Source organism: Notamacropus eugenii, chromosome 4 (genome assembly GCF_028372415.1).
Source record: "Notamacropus eugenii isolate mMacEug1 chromosome 4, mMacEug1.pri_v2, whole genome shotgun sequence".
Classification (NCBI taxonomy): Eukaryota; Metazoa; Chordata; class Mammalia; order Diprotodontia; family Macropodidae; genus Notamacropus; species Notamacropus eugenii.
This window is the reverse complement of record NC_092875.1, coordinates 365,379,821-365,400,993: the sequence shown is the minus strand read 5'-3', so window position 1 is coordinate 365,400,993 and position 21,173 is coordinate 365,379,821. Positions and strand designations below refer to the sequence as shown.

The 21,173-nt window shown below is 36.7% G+C and overlaps 1 protein-coding gene across 4 annotated transcripts in view; it reads left to right on the top strand.

Moving 5' to 3' along the window:
• The window catches only part of DNAH5 (dynein axonemal heavy chain 5), a 420,121-nt gene that overhangs the window by 127,416 nt on the left and 271,532 nt on the right, over positions 1–21,173 (top strand). For all 4 annotated transcript variants that reach the window (XR_011966270.1, XM_072605437.1, XM_072605436.1 and 1 more), the window contains exons 2-3: positions 6,334–6,468; positions 7,629–7,713. Coding sequence is in view for 3 of the 4 variants with exons in the window: in XM_072605437.1 (XP_072461538.1) it covers positions 6,334–6,468; positions 7,629–7,713 (220 nt within the window). In the remaining variant the exon portion in view is untranslated. The remainder of the gene's footprint in view (positions 1–6,333; positions 6,469–7,628; positions 7,714–21,173) is intronic.

Here is a 21,173-nt window from a genome sequence, read left to right as displayed (position 1 = left end):
TTAATATGTTTAAAACTTAGCTGTGTTATTATCATTGACTTTTGTCCCTAGAGGACCCACACTAATTTACATTAATTAGCTAGAGAAATATAACATGTGGAATCAAGTTTTAGTAGACTAGTTTTGTGATTGCTTGTTTCTTTGGTTGCCTGGTAGCAGTTTCTTTGGTTAAATTCTGTAAAAGCTTGCTAGGTGACAAATCATCAATGAGCTAGTTGAATAAGCAAATATTTGTTTGCCATTATTGACTTCTTTCTTGTAGCAGAATCTCACGTTACTCCAGTATGATTTTCAGTTGAAGGAGTAATTTAAGATTGAAAGCAATGAGGTTTTTATGTAAGGTTGGTGACACCTTTCAATTTGTCAGTTTTAGGGGTCAGAAAAAATTAAAGTAAAATCAAACTTCATAAAACAGATTTTAACTAGATTTTGATTCAAATTCCTAAACTGGCATCCTGTAGTTATTTCACTTTTATACAGTTCTTTATTTCTCTTTGACTTTACTATACCTCCTTGGGCTCATACGAGTTTTCTGTTTTCCTGGCTTCTTCCTCCCCTTGGATAATGTGGCTCCAATCTGGACAGATTATGTAAGAAGCTCTTGGAAACCAACATCAAAATATAAGAGATGTGAGAAAAGATTATTTTCTTTCTCTTCTTTATCTAGAAGGAGGAAGACTTCTTAACACAGCAGTGATTTCCCAGGTGTTAGCAATGTTCCAGAAACTCCATTGTTGCAAGAGATTAAAATGTAATTGGGAAATTTTTAATATGATAAATAAAATACAACAAAAAACCAGATACTATTACATTTTAAAAGCAAGTCAATATGCAGCCTACAGGCATCATTACATATGGATTTGGGGCCCCATTTCTATTTGACTTTGACACCACTGAAGTAGACTATCATTAGATTTAAAACACCAGCTTCATTACGTTTCTCACTCACAAACTTTTAAGAGCTTCTCTTTTATTTTATTACTTTCAAATGCCTCTGAGTAATTTTCCAGGCTATTCATAATTTTGGATAGATTTTATTTCTCATTACTTCCCAATACACAATCTCATCTTCAAGTAGTTCAGCATCTTTATAACTGACAATCCCATGACTTTACTCTTTTCTCTTTGTAGAATTTCCTTTCATGATACCCTTCCTCTATGGACATCTTATCCTTCTCTTAAGGTCCAGCTCAAATCCCATCTTCTTGGTGAATAATTTCCTGATAACTCCAGTAATGTTTGTTCTTTCTTTTCTAAATCCTCATGCTTTGATTTTTCATACATCAAAATTAGCATTGCAGAGGGGGATAGAGAACGGGATTTAGAGCCTAGAGATCTTAGTTCAAATCCAGCCTTAGACATTTGCTATCAGTGCAGTCATAGGCAAGTTACTGAACTTCTTAAAGCCTTAGTTTCCTGATTTAGTAAATGGTAATATTTGTATTATGGTTATTGTGAAGAAAGTACTTTGCAAACCTTAAAGAAGTATGCAAATTTGAATTTCTGTTAAATGTAGCCCTAATCCCTAATTGGCTCTCAAAATCAGATTTTTTTGTGTGATACCTATCTACAAATCTATATTTTAAATAGCATTTAATTTTCTTCAGAGGCAGCATAGTGGGTAGAGAGAGAGCTCATATACAGAGACATCTGTATTCAAGCCCAATTTCTAACATAAACTATCTGGGTCCCTAGGCAAGTCACTTAACCTCTTTGTGTCTCAAGAAACTAAGACTTATAAGATTCACAAGAGTTGCTGATCTGCATTGGTAGAAGGAATTTCCTCACTACACAAGGAGTTCCCCATGCCAATGAAATCACAGATTTGATTTTTTAAAAATAATTTCCTCAAGTAACTTATAAACCTGATTTGGGCAAGAACTATGCATTAAATCTTTTTGTACCTCACAATACAATCCATGCATAGTGGTAGGCACATAACTTATGCTCAATACTTTTGAGCTACTGAGTATGTGACTGCAAAGTAAAGAGACTGTGATGAAGCTGACTGTCTGGCATCCTCTCAGTTCCATAGAAATTAATACAAACCTTCATCCTCCCACTTAGTTGAAGGAAATTTGTATGATCATGGAGGTCAGGACCTAACTTCACTTAGGTTGACATAAGCATGACAGACTGAGGTCATTCATTTGACTAGTTTGAACATTTACTTCTTTCCATCATTGAACCTTTTTAGCTTGAAGCCTTTAGTTTACCTAGCAAGAGCCCCATTTCTGAATTCACTGTTATTGCTTTTGATTCTGTTTTCACCTTTCTCTTCAAATCCTTCAGTTCCTCAACTCAACTACTTGGTTCTTGATCTTGGTTTGTTTCTGCCATGTTCCTGATCTCTAGTCATACAACTTTTTGGTTGCCTTGTCTCCTTTCTCTCTAAATTATTGGTGAATGTTCAATCAAACCCATGGCCAGGGTGTATCACCAAGGCAATATTCATAGCACTTATGATGATTATGAATATTCTGGCATAGTTCTGAATCACAAAGTATAACATACTCATCATATAGAAGGCAGAAGAAAAACATTTATTCAGACACCAGAAAGCCAAATCCCAACACCAGAAAGTCAAACCCACCATAGTAACCAAGAAGTCAATACACATCAGCACTGCAAGGGACAACGCCATTCTCTAGCCTTCTCCCCCTCTCCCCCTTGCTGGGGCTTTGCACAAAGACTAGCTGCTCTCACCAACTTCTTCCAAGCTCCACTCCACCCTTCCTGTTCCACCTGTTCGGCAAGCTCCTCCCACCACATGTGACTTAGACTTCCATGTGATTTAAGCAGGTCACATGGGCCTATTAATGGGTAGGAAAGATCTTCAAATTAAGCAAAAATACATCAACAATACACAGGGGCAACAGTAAATTATGGAGGATTGTAGATCATAGATTTATAAATGTAAATGACCCTAGAGATCAGTGACTTAGTCTAACCTAAAGATAAGGCAGCTATGGCAGAGGGCTTAGATAATTTGCTCCAGTTCATACAGTTCCTAGGTACTAGAGCTAGGATTTGAACTCAGGTCATCTGACTCAGGAAAAAAATCTAAACAATTAGAGTGGTCCAAAAGTAAAATGGGATGCCTTGGGAGTTACCAAGTTTTCCTTCATTGGTGGTCTTCTGACAGAAATTACTCATCAGGTATACTGGGATTCCTTTTGGATTTGGGCTGGATTAGCTGGCCACTGAGTCTCAACTCTGAGATTCTGTGATATGGTGACTCTGGGATGCCAAGTTCAATACTCTTCACCAGACAATTCTCAATAAAATGGTCAGATTTTATTTCTTTTTGCATATGGGTTCATTGTGAAATCATTATTTTGGACTCCGAACAAAAGGTATGCATGGTGAAGTAGAAAAAAACATTAATTCAGCATCAGTAGCTATGAATGAGAATATTGGATCTTTCATTTATTATTTTGCAACATTCTGAGCCTCAGTTTCTTCATCTATAAAGTGGGAATAATAATATTTGCTTCAATGACTTCATAGGATCTTTGTGAGAACAGCTTATGTAGATCTAGCATTGATTTGTTATCCTGATATAGTTGTATTTACTCATTTCACTTCTCAAGATGTGGAGGCTGCAGCTAGGGGGAAAAACAGTCTCTAATTTGAATAGCTTTTGCCATCCTGGAGGTGTGACTGACACTGAAATGTTTGGGCAATTTTTATAGAATCCATTATAACGGCTTATTAAGAAAATGACCACTTGTACAGGAAGCATTTTGGGAAAGAAACAAAGGAATCCTATACTAGCAGAATGGGACTAAATTGTAAGATTGAGTGTAAGTTCTTTCATTAGATTGAAAACTCCCTGAAGGCAGGAACTATCTGCCTTATCTTATATCCCCAGTACTTTGCACAGTGCCTGGCACATAGTATGTTCTCAATCAATGATTATTGAATTAAATTGTGTCATACTTTTAGACAGTTTAAAAAAAGACCTGGAGGAAAGATTATAGTGTGGGTGGGGTGGTAGGTTCACTGACAGCTACTTCTGTCCTTGATTCTGGATGTTCACCGAAGACCATGGAGGTACTCCTGGCATCTCCATTGAAACTGGTTAAGTGAAGGTCTTTGAAAACTATGGAATGCTCTCCATGTTAGCTGCCATTATCACAAAGTGTGGCTAAAAGACCTTTGGGTAGAAAGATTGAGAGAGATTATGTCTCATGGATTTTCACGTTTGTGTGTTTAGACACTTTTATATAAAATGTTCATAATAAACATTGACAGCTTTTGGCACAAGGGATGATTGTTAGTGACACAGCAGTCAGTGATTTGGAAGGGTCTGTCGTTAGGTATGCAGAGGTGAAAAAGACACAATGCTGTTCTTTCTCTCTTCTTGACAGTTTATTGCCATTCCTTGGGTCAGGAGTCCAAGGCTTAGGACAATATTCAGGCCTTTAGATATTTAAGGATCAGGTAGACAGGCTTTCTCATTAGTACTGCTACGAAGACTCTGCTTTCAAGAGAATGAATGAATGAAAATTCGGCAAGATATTTTAGAAAACTTGCTAAAACTCTGCTTAATATAGCGGTCCATGAAAATTTCAAAGGACTTATGATGAAAAATGCTATCTACCTCCAGACAGAGAAGTGATGGACTCTGAGTATATGTTGAAATATATTTTTTCCTTTATCTTGTTTGCACTTTGTCACAACATGGCTAATGTGGAAATATGTTTTGCATGACTTCATGTGTATAATGAGTATCATATTTCTTGCCTTCTCAGTTGGTGGGAAAGGTGGTGGAGGAAAGGAAAAAATTTGAAACTGAAGATAGTATTTTAAAAATAATGATAAAAAAAAAGAAAGCTTGCTAAATTTTAATCAGCCCATGACCTCACTATAGTAAAATTATCCCTTCCACCTTTCAGCGGTTAGGGGTGTGGCACCCCTGCTATCTGGAAAATCTGTGTAAAATTTTTGGGCCCTTCCTTCCTACTAGGGAAGTCTGATTTTTTTCTTTTTCTTTTATGGTGGTGTTTATAGTACCTTGTTGTAAAATTTGGGCTGAGTATTTGGTGATGGGCTCATTGTCATCTGCTGACTTTTATGTGTTATCTGTGGTTTCCACAAAACTCTCAAAAATTCCCATTTAATTTCTTATGCTGACCTGTGATATTGAAATCACAACAGAGAAAGCTATGATACAGAAGGGAAAACTGCAATATAGTTTAAAGTGGGATCATTTTGACCTCTATGAGGTATCTAGGATCTCATCCCCAAAGGAGATTCAACTATGAGGCAGATCCTCCTGGTACATACCTCAAATAAAGTGCTAACATGAGGCTTCAGTGTATTTCTTTTATTAAGATCTTACTTGATTTCTACTGTTTCTGTTTTGCTTTTAGTATATCTTCTGCAAAGTCAGTTCTTTAATATTGTTACAGCTCCAGTAACTTGTTATATGTTGACCTCACCCTGGAACAGATCCTTTATACTTTTACATCTTCACACAAAACTGCAGATCATTTATGTCTGGAGTTCTATATAGTGTGCAGAGCCTCAAGATGTGGAAGCAGGAAGTCAGTAAGTTTGGAAGGTGGTTGTGACCATGGAAGCACTAGTTCACTAGCTATAGTCACAGCATAAGTTACTAGTGTCTATTTCCAGTTCTAAGGCCATTTAACATCTCTAACCTGGGATTGAATATGTCCAGGAGCTATCCATGGTCCCAGTTAAACCCTTTTAGGCACAGGGACATAGCATGGCGTTGGACTTGGAGTCAGGAGATACGAGTCAAGTCTTGACTCCACTTCTTAGTTGTGTTGACCACTAAAAAGTGGATTCACCTCTAGGAATCCTGGTACCTTCATCTATAAAATGGGTTACTAAGTTATTATGTGGAAAGCACTCTGTAAGCCTTAAAGAACTACATAAATGTGAGCTGTTATTATACATGCAAATAATATGGAACTATCAGTCATGTGTGTCCAGAGGGGCTATCTTTCTCTCCTTCTCTTATCCTAATTAGAACTGAAGTCCAAGTATATCCCTCTGAAAATGTTCCCCAAGGGTTTTTGTGTTTTTTAAAAAATCATTTTGTCTGAGGAATAAGCCTGATTTAACTAATGGTGTTCTAAGACCTCCTAATTTGAAGCTGCCAGTTTCAGTGATGTGAAATGTGCAGAGGAATATTAAAGTCAGGATAATACATAAAGTGAGATGATTGACCTGTCTAACACTTAAACATTATTTGAATACTACAGGCTTTAACAGCAACAATAGAATTGTTATAATAAAATGAGCTTATTTGGAGTGAATCAACAACTTCCATATGTCATTTTTTTTTTTTTTACTATTCAGCAAAAGCTTAAGGAAGAGAAAGATGCTAAGCGAGCTCATCTTGATAGCAGACATGACTACCTTTTTGACATTTTAGCCTGTTGTATGGACTTGGAGAAGGCTGAGGTAGAAGATGCTGTTCTGGAGGGGAATCAGGTATGTTGCATGATATATATGTATATGTATGTATGTATATATACACATATGTGTGTACGTATATGTATGTACGTGTATGTATGTATGTATGTGTATGTATGTATGTATGTATATATGTAAATAGAGAATATAGGGCACAATTCCAAGGTGGAGTCTTTTGACTGTAGGGCTGCTGCTTTGCTAAAATCTGAATGTATTCAGAGTCATGTGTCAAAGAAGGCCTAGATTCCAATGAAAAGATCCGCCTTTAGTGATATTGCCTCTGTGATGGGTGACCTCTCAGTAGCTGGAGAGTGAATTTAAAGCTGCAAAGACTCAATGGGGATGAAGGAAGTCTAGTTTGTTCATGTTCAAAGGGAATGGCATAGATTCTTCAATTCCCAACTGAATTGCATGCTGACTTTACCACTGGTTCTGTAGATTTGGGAAGGGCCAAGAAGCCAAGGGCAAGAACAAAGAATGCCAGATTCAGGATATTAAAGAGAAGGACCTTATTGTTCAGGTCCACAAGGTAAGACAAGAGAGAAAGAGTAGCTTTAGGACAGAAAATATTTTTCTGTCACTAAACATCTTTCTTTGATTTCCTATGGGTTTCTGATAATCAAGTAAACAAACTAACAAGACAGTTCCAGGTGGTTTTTGGAAAAATCATGGAATTATTTTAGTCACATCTATTCAGATGACATTTTAAAAAATTGGTTCTTACTATTTAGTATTAATCTACTGCATATTAGGCTTTTGTTTAGAAGATATTATCTTTATTCCTAAATGTCTTAGAATTCAGTTCTATCATAGAATAAAAGGAAAATGGCATTGAAATGAAATACACATTTAAAAAAGTCAGTAAATTCAGGGAAGGTTGGACTTATCGCAAATACTCCTTCCCTAAATTGAAAGGAAATAGACAGGATAATGAGATTTTTATTCTTTCACAATTTGGTTAAAAAACAGAACATATTTTCAGCTCTAAATGATAGGTTTGATGTGGTCATGCCTGAAGGCAGGAGGGATATACTAGATTATCTCTTAAGCTTCCTTCTACCTTATCATCTGATGACTATAAGCTATAACTCTGGATATCTAAACTGAATTGAATAAGGTTGATGCTAATACAAAACTAATTTATCAACTTGGATCACCATTATTATTTTTTAACCCAGATTGAACGAATCGATCAGTTTTTTACTGTTGGTGGTTTCCATCACCTCATGTTTTACTATCAGGATGTGGAAGCAGCAGAAACAGGTAGACATTTTTATTGTTATTATCTCTCAGAAATGTTTTCAGGTTTATTAAAAAAAAGTTCTACGTGAAACAGAAGGTCAGTATGGGAATAAACTATGCCATTTATTTTGGTGTCAATATCATGTTTTGTTATATGTGTAGACATACTTGGTACAGAACTGGTGAACGTGTGGTCTCAAGGTCACATGTGGTCCTCTAGGCCCTCAAGTGAGGCCCTTTCACTAAATGCAAACTTCACAGAACAAATCTCCTTAATAAAAGGATTTGTTCTGTAAAACTTAAGACTCAGTCAAAAGACCACACTCAAGGACCTAGAAGGCCACATGTGACCTCAAGGCTGCAGGTTCCCTTACCCCTAAGATAGATCACATTTCTGCTTCAAGAGGCTAGGAAAGACTTCTGTCCAGCTTTGATCTAGATGAACTTCTCACTAATTACTCCACCTGAGTATGACTTTGAACAGCCATTTAACTTCTCTCAGCCTCCACCTCATCTGCAAAATGAAGGGATAGGCTTGTATGGCCTTTCCCATCCTTTCTAGCTCTCTCTATGTGATCCTTTGATACAAAGACAAATGGAACAGACAACCTTTTATATTTTGAGCTGTTTTGTTTCAGTTATTGAGCTGTGACAGTGTTATGTACAGGATGAAATCCTATAGTTATGAAAATTGATCTTTCTTAAAAGTTAGGATATTCTCTTTACATATGATTTCAGAATTTAGTACATTTATCTTTTTTTATCCATTCTCAGGTACTTCATTTAAAGTTCAAGTTATTCCTTAAAATTCAATAATTTGCCATAAATTATTTTCAAGATATTTAGAGCTCTCATGTTCTATGTTTGGATATCACATTATAATTTATTTGGGCAGATTATGATATAACTTAGTCACGACAAATTACATCATTTTCATATAAGAAAAACTCACAAATCTTTATTTGGATTCAAGATCTGCAACTAGAATATATTTGATTCTATTTTCAAGCAGATTGTACTCTTGTAAAGGCTGTACTGTGCACACAAATGGTCATATTATGATTGTATTGGAAATGCCATGCACATCTATGGGCTTTTATTATACTTTATGAACACTTTTTGCAAAAAAGAAATTAGTTATTGCTTTCAGCCTATGATATACGATTGTTTCATTATCTGAAAACTAAGGGAATCATCCATGCAAAATGGAAATGTGTGGCATTTACTCAGGCTTCTTGGTCTTATATTATTATTATGCTAAGAAGGCTCCTCACAGTTTTAGAGAACTCCAAACAAGATGGAAAGTTTTGATTTGTACGTTTTCCAGGCAAGAATTCCTATGTTTGGTAGCTAGGTTCTTTGCTTTTGTATTCTTTCCTTACTCATCAGTTCTGCTGTTGTAACACTTCAGTGATGTTTGGATCAGTGATTATGTCAGTGTGGGTTCTTTCTACATAAACACTGGTCACAAACTCTCTAAAACTTGGTTGATGGTATTCAAGAGCTGTGGTTCATTGCCTTCTGGCCAACCTGGTGATCTGCCCACACCCTATAAATTTATCTAGATCTAGGCTGGTTCTTGGAAAGTAGACCCACAGCTCATCAATGGGCCCATACTCAAAATCTTTTCTGCTTACTAAAACCTTGCAGATACTTTCTTCAACTGGGATAGCCTTCACTAACACAAGGTTATGTCTCATACTGTGATGAGAATCAGAGGTGGACTTTGGTGAAGCATGCTTTAAGAGCTTATAAGATAAGGAGGTTTTTATTTTAGCATTAAAAATAGATGATTCTGAGTTTTAAAACTCCTGATACTATTTTTATGGATCATATTTATTCATCTTTATGTACTGCCTTGGTCTGAGCAGCATTGTTTGACTATATTCAACATCTTTTGGCTCTCCTCCTTGTACTAGCTCTCATTCTTCAAAACATCCTACAAGAGGAACAAGATGAAAACTGAAATTTGCAGTTTTAAGAAATGGCCCAATGGACTTTTAGGGAGACCATACTTATGACTTTGTTCTACGTTACTATCTTATCATTCATTAAAAGTTGTCATTTTTTCAAGTCTCTAAAATTTGGAGGAAGACAAACCAGTTTCACTTTTGTTTAAACCAAATCTAGCACTACTTTGAATGTGTTAGTAGTTGTCATGGATGTTTTAGAAGGGAATCTTGTTCAGATCTCAGAGGTTTCTTCAATATTTTAGAAATTAAAATTTTTTTTTTTTATTAATTTTTTTTTTTAATGTTTAACAATCACTGCCATACAATTGCGATTTTATCCCTCCCCACCCACCCCCCACTACCTCCCTCCCTCCCCACGACTGCATACAATTCTGTATAGATTCTACATAAACTTTCCTATTGAGTATATTTTCACTATCGTCATGCTGTGTAGTCAGACTAAGATAAATGAAAGAATCCGTATAACAAATCAGAACATGATACACAAACAGATACACATACACAAACATGATCTGCTACATTATGTGAGTGACTTCCATATTTCTCTCTCTGAGTGTGGAAGGCTTTTTGCCTTGAGGTCCACCATTGGGATTTTTTTTTTTTTTCAGAAGTTCTTGTGTTATTACAAAAATCTAAGTCTACCAGAAAAAACTCTCACACACTGTGGTTGTTGCTGTGCATAAAGTTCTCCTGGTTCTGCTCCTTTCACTCAGCATCAGGTCATATAAGTCCTTCCAGGCCTCTCTGAAGTCTTCTTGTTCATCATTTCTTATGGCACAATAGTACTCCATTACATTCATATACCATAATTTATTCAGCCATTCCCCAATTGATGGACATCCCCTTGACTTCCAGTTTTTGGCAACTACATAGAGTGCTGCTATAAATATTTTTGTACATGTGGGACCCTTTCCCATTTTTATGATCTCTTGGGGATATAGTCCTAGTAGCGATATTGCTGGGTCAAAGGGTATGCACATTTTTGTAGCCCTTTGGGCATAGTTCCAAATTGCTCTCCAGAATGGTTGGATGCGCTCACAGCTCCACCAACAATGAATTAGTGTTCCAACTCTCCCACATCCTCTCCAGCATTTATCATTTTCTTGTTCTGTCATGTTTGCCAATCTTATAGGTGTGATGTGGTACCTCAGAGTTGTTTTGATTTGCATCTCTCTAACCAATAGTGATTTAGAGCATTTTTTCATATGATTATAGATAGCTTTAATTTCTTCCTCTGAAAATTGCCTGTTCATATCCTTTGACCATTTATCAATTGGGGAATGACTTGTATGATTATACATTTGGGTCAGTTCTCTATATATTCTAGAAATGAGGCCTTTATCCCCGAGCTTAGCTGTAAAAATTTTTTCCCAATTTACTACATCCCTCCGGATTTTGGTTGCATTGGGTTTGGTTGTGCAAAAACTTCTCAGTTTAATGTACTCAAAGTTATCCATTTTGCATTTCATAATGCATTCTATCTCTTCTTTAGTAAAGAATTCTTCCCTTCTCCATAGATCTGATAAATACACTATTCCTTGCTTCTCCAGTTTATTCATGGTATCAATCTTTATACCTAAATCATGTACCCATTTGGACTTTATTCTTGTGTACGGTGTCAGGTATGGGTCTATGCCTAATTTCCGCCACACTGTTATCCAGTTTTCCCAGCAATTTTTGTCAAACAATGAGTTCTTATCCCAGAAGCTGGGGTCCTTGGGTTTATCAAACAGAAGGTTGCTATATTCCTTGCCTACTGCATCTTGAGTGCCAAGTCTATTCCACTTGTCTACCTCTCTGTTTCTTAGCCAATACCAAGTGGTTTTGATAATTGCTGCTTTATAGTACAGTTTAAGGTCTGGTAGCGCTAGGCCACCTTCCCAAGCATTTCTTTTCATTAGTCCCTTTGATATTCTGGACCTTTTGTTTTTCCAAATGAATTTTGATATTATTTTATCCAGCTCTAGAAAGTAATTGTCTGATAGTTTAATTGGTATGGCACTAAATAAGTATATTAATTTGGGTAGAATTGTCATTTTTATTATATTAGCACGGCCTACCCATGAGCAACTAATGTTTTTCCACTTACTTAAATCTGACTTTATTTGTGCAAAAAGTGTCTTGTAATTGTGTTCATATAGTCCCTGGGTTTGTTTTGGCAGGTAGACTCCTAAGTATTTTACACTGTCTACCCTAACTTTAAATGGGATTTCTCTTTCTATCTCTTGCTGTTGAACTTTGTTGCTAATATATAGGAATGCAGAGGATTTGTGTGGGTTTATTTTGTACCCTGCAACTTTGCCAAAGTTGTTTATTAATTCAAGTAATTTTTTACTTGAATCTCTGGGATTCTCTAGGTAAATCATCATATCATCTGCAAAGAGTGATAACTTAGTTTCTTCTTTGGCTATTCTAATTCCTTGAATATCTTTATCTTGTCTAATTGCTACAGCTAACATTTCTAGTACCATATTGAATAATAGTGGTGATAATGGACAACCTTGTTTCACCCCTGATCTTATTGGGAATGCATCTAGCTTATCCCCATTGCATATAATGCTTGCTGAAGGTTTTAGATAAATACTGCTTATTATTTTATGGAAAGTTCCCTTTATTCCTACGTTCTCCAATGTTTTTAGTAGGAATGGATGTTGTATTTTGTCAAAAGCTTTTTCTGCATCTATTGAGATAATCATGTGGTTTTTGTTAGCTTTGTTGTTGATGTGGTCGATAATGCTAATAGTTTTCCTAATATTGAACCAGCCCTGTAGTCCTGGTATGAATCCTACCTGATCATAATGTATTAATCTCGTGATTAGATGCTGTATTCGTTTTGCTAAAATCTTATTTAAAATTTTTGCATCTATATTCATTAGGGAAATTGGTCTATAATTTTCTTTCTCTGTTTTGTCTCTTCCTGGTTTGGGTATCAAAACCATATTTGTATCATAGAAAGAATTTGGGAGGACTCCTTCTTCCCCAATTTTCAAGAATAGTGTATGTAGTATTGGAATTAACTGTTCTTTAAATGTTTGATAGAATTCACTTGTGAATCCATCTGGCCCTGGAGATTTTTTCCTAGGGAGTTCATTGATGGCTTGTTCAATTTCTTTTTCTGAGATGGGGTTGTTTAAGTATTCAACTTCCTCTTCTGTTAATCTGGGCAATTTGTATTTTTTAAAATATTCATCCATCTCGTTTAGATTATCGAATTTGTGGGCATAAAGTTGGGCAAAGTAGTTTCTAATTATTGTTTTAATTTCCTCCTCATTGGAGGTGAGTTCACCCCTTTCATTTTTAATGTTAGTAATTTGGTTTTCTTCTTTCTTTTTTTTGATCAGATTAACCAAAGGTTTATCAATTTTATTAGTTTTTTCATAAAACCAACTATTGGTTTTATTTATTAATTCAATAGTTTTCTTTATTTCAATTTTATTAATCTCTCCTTTGGTTTTCAGTATTTCTAATTTGGTATTTACTTGGGGATTTTCAATTTGTTCTTTTTCTAGCTTTTTCAACTGCAAGCCTAAGTCATTGATCTCCTCTTTCTCTATTTTATTTATGTAAGCATTCAGAGATATAAAACTTCCCCTAATAACTGCTTTTGCAGTGTCCCATAAGTTTTGGTATGTTGTCTCACTATTGTCATTCTCTTGAATGAAGTTGTTGATTGTTTCTATGATTTCTTCTTTAACCCAATCCTTCTTTAGAATTAGATTATTTAGTTTCCAATTGATTTTTGGTTTCTCTTTCCATGGCCTTTTATTACATGTAATTTTTAATGCATTATGATCTGAAAAGGATGCATTGATTATCTCTACCTTTCTGCACTGGATTGTGAGATTTTTATGTCCTAGTACATGGTCAATTTTTGTAAATGTTCCATGTACCGCTGAGAAAAAGGTATATTCCTTTCTATTCCCATTTAATTTTCTCCAAAGATCTATCATATCTACCTTATCCAGAGTTTTATTTACCTCCTTAACCTCTTTCTTGTTTATTTTAAGGTTGGATTTATCTAGTTCAGAGAGGGGGAGGTTGAGGTCCCCCACTAGTATAGTTTTGCTATCAATTTCTTCCTTCAACTCCCCCAACCTCTCCTCTAAGAATCTGGATGCTATACCACTTGGAGCATACATGTTTAGTAATGATATTGCTTCATTGTCTATGGTGCCTTTTAGTAGGATATAGTTTCCATCCTTATCCCTTTTGATTAGATCTATTTCTGCTTTTGCTTTGTCTGAGATTAGGATTGCTACTCCTGCCTTTCTTACATGAGCTGAAGCACAATATATTCTGCTCCATCCTTTGACCTTTATCCTATGTGTATCCCCCCGTTTCAAATGTGTTTCTTGTAAGCAGCATATTGTTGGATTATGGCTTTTAATCCATTCTGCTATCCGTCTCCGTTTTATGGGAGAGTTCATCCCATTCACATTCACAGTTGTGATTACAATCTGTGTATTTCCCTCCACCCTCTTTCCCACCATTTGTGCTTTTAACTCTCCCGTCTCCCTTCCCCTCCTCAATAGTATTCACTTTTCTCCCCCTCCTCCTGCAGCCTTCCCCTCCTTCTTTTAGCCCCCCTCCCTTTTAGTCCCCTTTACTCTTATTGCTTCTTTCCTCCCTTTTAGTCACCCTCCCCTTTCTTCCCCCTTCCCCTCCTACTACCTATAGAGCTAGTTAGGATTATCTGCTTAAGGTTATTGTTCCCTCCTTTGAACAAATCAGATGAGAGTACCTCTCAAACAATGCTCATCTCCCTCCCCTCCTTCCCTCTACTATGGTTTTGTACTTCTTCCTGTGATATAATTTGCCATTTTCTGCTTCCCCCTTTCCACACCTCCTATTACATTCCCTTCTCATACTTAAATTATATTTTTGCCATGACATCATTTACTTTATGCCCGTTCCCTCTACATATATCCCTTTTATCATAATAGCTGCACAGTTCTCAAGATTAACAGGTAGCATCTTCCCTTACAGGGAGGTAAACAGATTGCCCTAATTGAGTTGCAAGTTTTTGTTTTTGTTTTTTCCCCTCTGTTTACCTTTTTATGATTCTCTGGAGACCTGCATTTGAAGATCAAATTGTCTATTGAGTTCTGGTGTTTTGGTCAGGAAGCTCTGGAAATCCCTTATTTCGTTGAATGACTTTCTCCTTGCCTGAAATGTTATGCTGAACTTTGCTGGGTAGTTGATCCTCGGTTGGAGTCCCAACTCCTTTGCCTTACGGAATATTGGGTTCCAATTCTTTCGATCTTTTAATGTAGAAGCTGCAAGGTCCTGTGTGATCCTGACTGTGTGACCTTGATATTTAAATTGTTTCTTTCTGGCTGCTTGTAGTATTTTCTCCTTCACTTGATAGCTCTGGAATTTGGCAACTATATTTCTTGGGGTTTTGAGTTTGGGATCCCTTTCCGGTGGGGAACGGTGGATTCTTTCGATGACTATTTTGCCCTCTGAGTCTAGTACTTCTGGGCAGTTTTCCTTGATGATTTCCTGGAAGATATTGTCCAGACTCTTTTCTTCATCATGGGTTTCTGGCAGGCCAATAATTCTTAGATTTTCTCTCCTGGATCTATTTTCCAGGTCAGTTGTTTTTCCAATTAAATATTTTAGATTTTCTTCCATCTTTTCATTCTTTAGATTTTGTTTGACTGACTCTTGTTGCCTCATTGAGTCATTAGTTTCTACTTGCCCAATTCTAATCTTGATCGTATTGTTTTCTTCAGTTAGCTTTCGCATCTCCTTTTCCATCTGGCCAATTTTTCCCTTTAAGGAGCTATTTTCTCCATTTAATTTTTGTGCTTCTTTTTCCATTCGACCAATTTTCCCAGTTAGGTTTTGGGTTTCCTTTTCCATCTGATCAATTTTCCCTATTAGGTTTTGAGTTTCCTTTTCCGTTTGATTAACTCTTCCTTTTAGGGAATTATTCTCTCCAGTTAATTTTTGAACTTCCTTTTCCATTTCTTCAATTTTCTTTTTCAGATTGATGTTCTCATCAGTGAATTCTTTTTTTATGGTTTTAAAATCATTGGCCAGTTTTTCTTTTATATCCTTCTTCAGACGTTCCAGGTAATCTAGTTGTGCTTGCGAGAAATTCATAGTCCCATCTGAGGTTTCAGATGGAAGTACAGTCTCAGCTCTGACCTCTTTGGTGTTTGTGTTTTGGTCCTTATCCCCATAGAAAGATTCTATGGTTTTTTCACTTTTCGTCTGCTTTTTCCGATTCATGATGTTGGCTGAGTGTTGTAGCTTTTGCTTCTTTCAGTCAGAAGATACAGATCTTTTAAGTTGAGTTGATGTTTGTCTAGGCTAAAAGCAGGCTTTTTTTTGTTGTTGTTGTTTCCCAGATCAACCCTGGGTTTAGCTTGATAGGTGTGTGGGAGGGGTGGTCTGGTCTCAGGCTATCTCCTCAGCTGGCCTGAGGCAAAGGCAAGGTCCGGGGGATGGTGATCCCAGCTTCCCTATTGTCTTCCCTTTTCCCCTGGAGGGCTGGGGCACGCCTAGAAGCTAACGCGTGTTCCCGCCCCTCCTGGGGCTCGTCTCCCGGGCTGCGGCTTGCTTGGGTCTCAGTGTGAATTTTTCTCTGCCCTGGGTCGTCTGTCCCTCCAGATAGCCTCCACCACGGTAGGAAGAATCCCCCTTTGCCACCTCTCCAGCCTCTGGTGTTACGAGACCACTCGCCCCTTTCTGCTGCTCCCACTGATCCAGGATCAATCTGGGGAAGAATTTTATGGTTCCCTCACGGTCATCGGGGGGGAGGGGAGAGCACTTACTGATCACTCAGGCATCCCAGCTTCTGGATGTTCAAGTAGTGAGCCACTGAAGTCCCGTCTTTAGGCTGAAGATTTCAAAGGCTGTTGCGCTGATATCGTTGGCTCGGCCTGGCTTATCTCCTGCTCCGCTGGTCTCGCCCGCCACTCTCGGGTCCCTCGGGTCCCCTCCGCCCTGCCGCGCCGACCGCGCTGCGCTGTGCGCCGGGCTCTTACCCCCGCGGAACAGATCCCTCCCGTGGACCTTCCAGTCCAGCCTGGGCTCCGAATCTGTCAAAGTCCGTCTCCCACTGGATTCTACACCTCCAAAGTCTGGTCAGACTCTCCCCCCAGAAATATCCAAAGGAGTTTTTCCAGGAGCTTAGGTGAGTCGTTGCTTTCACTCCGCCATCTTGGCCGAAATTAAAATTTTTTAATGAACAAAAGTTTATCTTATTTCCCTCCCACATCCTTCTAATAGAAAAAAAATGACAAATCACCATTCTTCCAACGAATTTGGATAGTCATGCAAGACAAATTCCTTCACTGGTAATGTAAAAAAAAAGCCTTGTATTTTCTCACAAGTCCATCGTTTGTCAGGAAGTGCCTAGCATGTTTCAGCATTGGTCCTTTGGAATCACTGTGTTTATCCTAGTTCTTAGTCTTTCAAAGTAGTTTGTCCTTACAAGGTTGTTCATACACACACATACACACGCACACACACAGATGTATATATGTAATAATTCTTCTGTTTCTGCTTACAACAAAATATATCAGTTCATACAAATCTTCCCACGTTTCTCTGAAACCATCTCTTTCATAAATTCTAACAGTATTTTACTATGGTCACATACCATAATTTGTTTAGTTATCTTTACATTTTAAAAAATATTCTGTGAATCGGCCTACATAAAATCTTCCTGACATTAGCATAAAGTAGGATATAGTTTAGGAATTACACAAGTATTTCTGGTTTCTTTATTTTTGGAAGTTTATTTTCTCAAATTCACTTTTTTTCACTTTAAAAAGCTTCATTATTTATCATTTTAAACATTCTTTTCTTTTTAAGTTTTGAATTCCAGATTCTCTCCCTTTCACATCTATCCTACCCACAAGAAGGTAAAAAAATGTTATCAATTATACATGTGAAATCATGTAAAACACTGCATATTAATCATATAGCAAAATGAAGCAAAAAAGTGAGAAAATAATATTTCAATTTGCAAACAGAGTTCATCAGTACACTCTCTGGAAGTGGATGGCATTTTTTTATCATGAGTTTTTTGGAATTGTCCTGCTTCAATGTATTGATCAGAGTAGCTAAGTCATGGTTGGTCATCATTACAACATTGCTGTTACTGTGAACAATGATGTTCTGGTTCACATCACTTTGCATAAGTTCATAGAAGTCTTGACATATTTTTCTGAAAATATCCTCCCACCTCTGCCACTACCTTGTAATTTCTTCTAGCAGAATAGTACTCCATCACAATCACGTGCCACAACTTGTTCATTCATTCCCCAGTTGATGGGCATCTCCTCAGTTTCTAATTCTTTGCCACCATGAAAAGAGCTGCTATAAATATATTTGTACAAATAGGTCCCTTTCCTTTAAAAATATCTCTTTGGGATACAGACCAATTAGTGATATTGCTGGGTCAAAAGGTATGTGCAGTTTTATTAACTCTTTAGGCACAGTTCCAAATTGTTGGACCAGTTCACTATTCCACCAACAGTTTTTTTAATGTACCTATTTTCCCTTTATCCCCTCCAGCATTTATCATTTCTGATAGAAGTGAAATGGTAGTTGTTTTAACTTGACTTTCTCTATCAATGATGGTTTAGAGCATTTTTTCCCATATCACTATAGATCGATTTGATTTCTGAAAACTACATCACTTGACCATTTGTCGTTTGGGGAATGGCTCTTATTTTTATAAATGTGACTTAGTTACCTATATATTTGAGAAATGCAACCTTTATCAGAGAAACTTTCTGTAACTTTTTTTGATATTACTTCATTATCTGTGATACTTTTTAGCATAATGTAGTATCTCTTTTTAAATAAGATCTGCCCCTGTTTTGTTTGTTTTTTTACTCTAACTGAAGCATAATGAATTCTGCTCTAGTCTTTTATTTTAACTCTGTGTGTGTGTCTTTCTGTTTTAAGTATGTCTTTCATGTATAGAAATATTGTTGCAATCTGGTTTCTAATCCATTCTGCTTCTTCCATTTTATGGGCCACCTCATCCCATTCATACTCACAGTTACGATTACTAACTGTGTATTTCCCACTATTAAATTTTCTTCTGTTGCTTCTCTTTCTTTTTTTCCTGTCTCTCTTCAAAAGTCTGTTTTGCTTCTGACCACTGCCTCCCTTAATCCACCTTCACTTTTATTACTTCCCCCATACCATATCTCTTATCCTTTTTCCTCCTATTTTCCTATTTGGTAATGTAGATTTCTATCCCCAACTTAGTGTGTACATAAATTCCTTTTCTGAATCAATTTGGATAAGAATGAAGTTCAAGCATTGCTCACCACTACCTCTATTTCCTTCTCCACTATAAAAGCTTTTCCACATGCACTTCTTTCATGGGAGGAAAATTTCCCCATTCCACCTCCCCTTTCACCTTTCTTTTTCATCCACATTTTTTATATTTTTGAAGATTGTCAATCCATGATAATTAACTCAAACTTGTGCCCTCTGTCTATGTAGTCTTATAACTGCCTTAATAACAAAAAAGTTCTTAGAGTTACATGTATCATCTTTTCATATACTTTATGAAGCCCCTTATGATTACTCTTTTCATGATTCTTTTTTTATGTTTCTCTTGAGTCTTCTGTTTGAATGTCAAATTTCTATAGATTTCTGGTCTTTTCATCAGGAATACTTTGAAGTCCACTATTTCATTAGCTATCAATGTATTACTCGGAATGATTATGCCATTTTGCTGAGTATGTTATTCTTGTGTGTAATACTAACTCCTTTGCCTTCCAGAATGTCATTATTTATATAATTCTGCTCCTTTAACAAAGAAGCTACTAAGTCTGTGATTCCATGTTTCAATTGATTCTTTCTGGAAGCTTGAAATATTTTTTCCTTGAACCTCTGGAATTTAGCTATAATATTCTTTGGAGTTTTCACTTTACACTCTGGATATAAGATATTGGAGAAGCTTCCCTTGATAATTCCTTGAAACACGATGTCTAGGATCTTTCTTTGATTGTGGCTTTCAGGTGGTCCAATAATTCTTAAATGATCTCTCCTGGATCTGTTTTCCAGGTCAGTTGTTTTTCCAGTGAGATAGTTCACATTTTGTTCTATTTTCCATCCTTCAGCCTTTGTTTTGTTGCTCTTTGATGTCTCATGTAGTCATTAGCTTCCACCTGCCCAATTCTAATTTTTAAGGAATTATTTTCTACAGTGAGTTTTTGTACCTCTTTCCCCCTTTTGGTTAATTCAGCTTTTTAAGGAACTGTTTTCTTCAGTGAAGTTTTGTACCTCTTTTAACAGACCAACTCTTTTTTCTTAAATGTTATTTTTTCAGTATTATTTTGTGCCTCTTTTACCAAGCTATTCTCTTTTCATAATTTTCTTGTACTGGTCTCATTTATTTCTACAACTTTTTCTCTATCACTCTTATCTCTTTCTTTAACTCTTTCAGGAATTCTTGATGATTTTGAGTTCAATTATCATTTTTCTTTGAGACTTTGTTTGTAGCTGTTTTCACATTGTTATCTTCTAAGTTTATGTTATGATCTTCCCTGCCATCATAATAATTTTTTATGGTCAATTCTTTTGTTATTGTTGTTGTTTGCTCATTTTTCCCATCTATTTCTTGAGTTTGAACTTTATGTTAAAGTTGGATTTCACTTACCTGGGCATGGGGAGGTACTTCAGGCTTTTTTTGTGCTGATGTTTTCTAAACTGCTTCTTGGGGTCAGTACTTTCATGGTGCAGTTATTCTGCAAGAGGTATAGTCACTGCTCTCCTGGTCTATGCTGGAGTCTTTACCTATGAAGAACCTCTGCTTCCCTACTGCCACAAGTTCTAGTTCTCTTTTCAGCCTTACAACGGTGATCGAGTCCCATGCTCTCCTGTGGCTGCAAGTACTAATATTCCTCTTGGTCCTGGAACTATGACCAGTGCTTGTGCTCTCCTTTGATTGATTCTGAGAGCTCTTTTTCACTCTGGAACAATAGCTAATCAACATCAGTTTCCACCAATATCAGCACAGGGTCCCCTTTAATCTCCTTCTGACCAGTTTTCTGATCCCCTGTCTCTTGTTTGAGAGCTCCAGAAACTGCTGCTGCTGGTGCAGCTCCCTCTAAGACCAGTGGCTGATGCTCCTGCTACATTCTCAGCTTGTGTCCACCTGAGTGTTACTCTCCTATAGATCTCCTAAGTTTTCTTAGGCTGTTTAAATGTCTGTATCTGATCTTTTGTTGGCTTTGCTGCTCCAAAATTTAATCTGAGGCACTATTTTAAATTTGGATGAGAATGTTGGGAGAGTTTGGCTGGGTCCAGGCCTATACTGTCATTTTGGCTCCAACCCCTTTAAGATACTTTCATAATAAACAAATCAGCTCTTTGAATTTCATTTCCAGACAGGAATGTTTCTGATGTAAGAGTGATGCTGTATTAGATTGTGATTAAATTCCCTATGAAGTTATCTCCAAGTACCATAATAGTGATCAAATTGTAAGGCCACAAAGGCATATGTATTCATGGTGAAATTTACATATA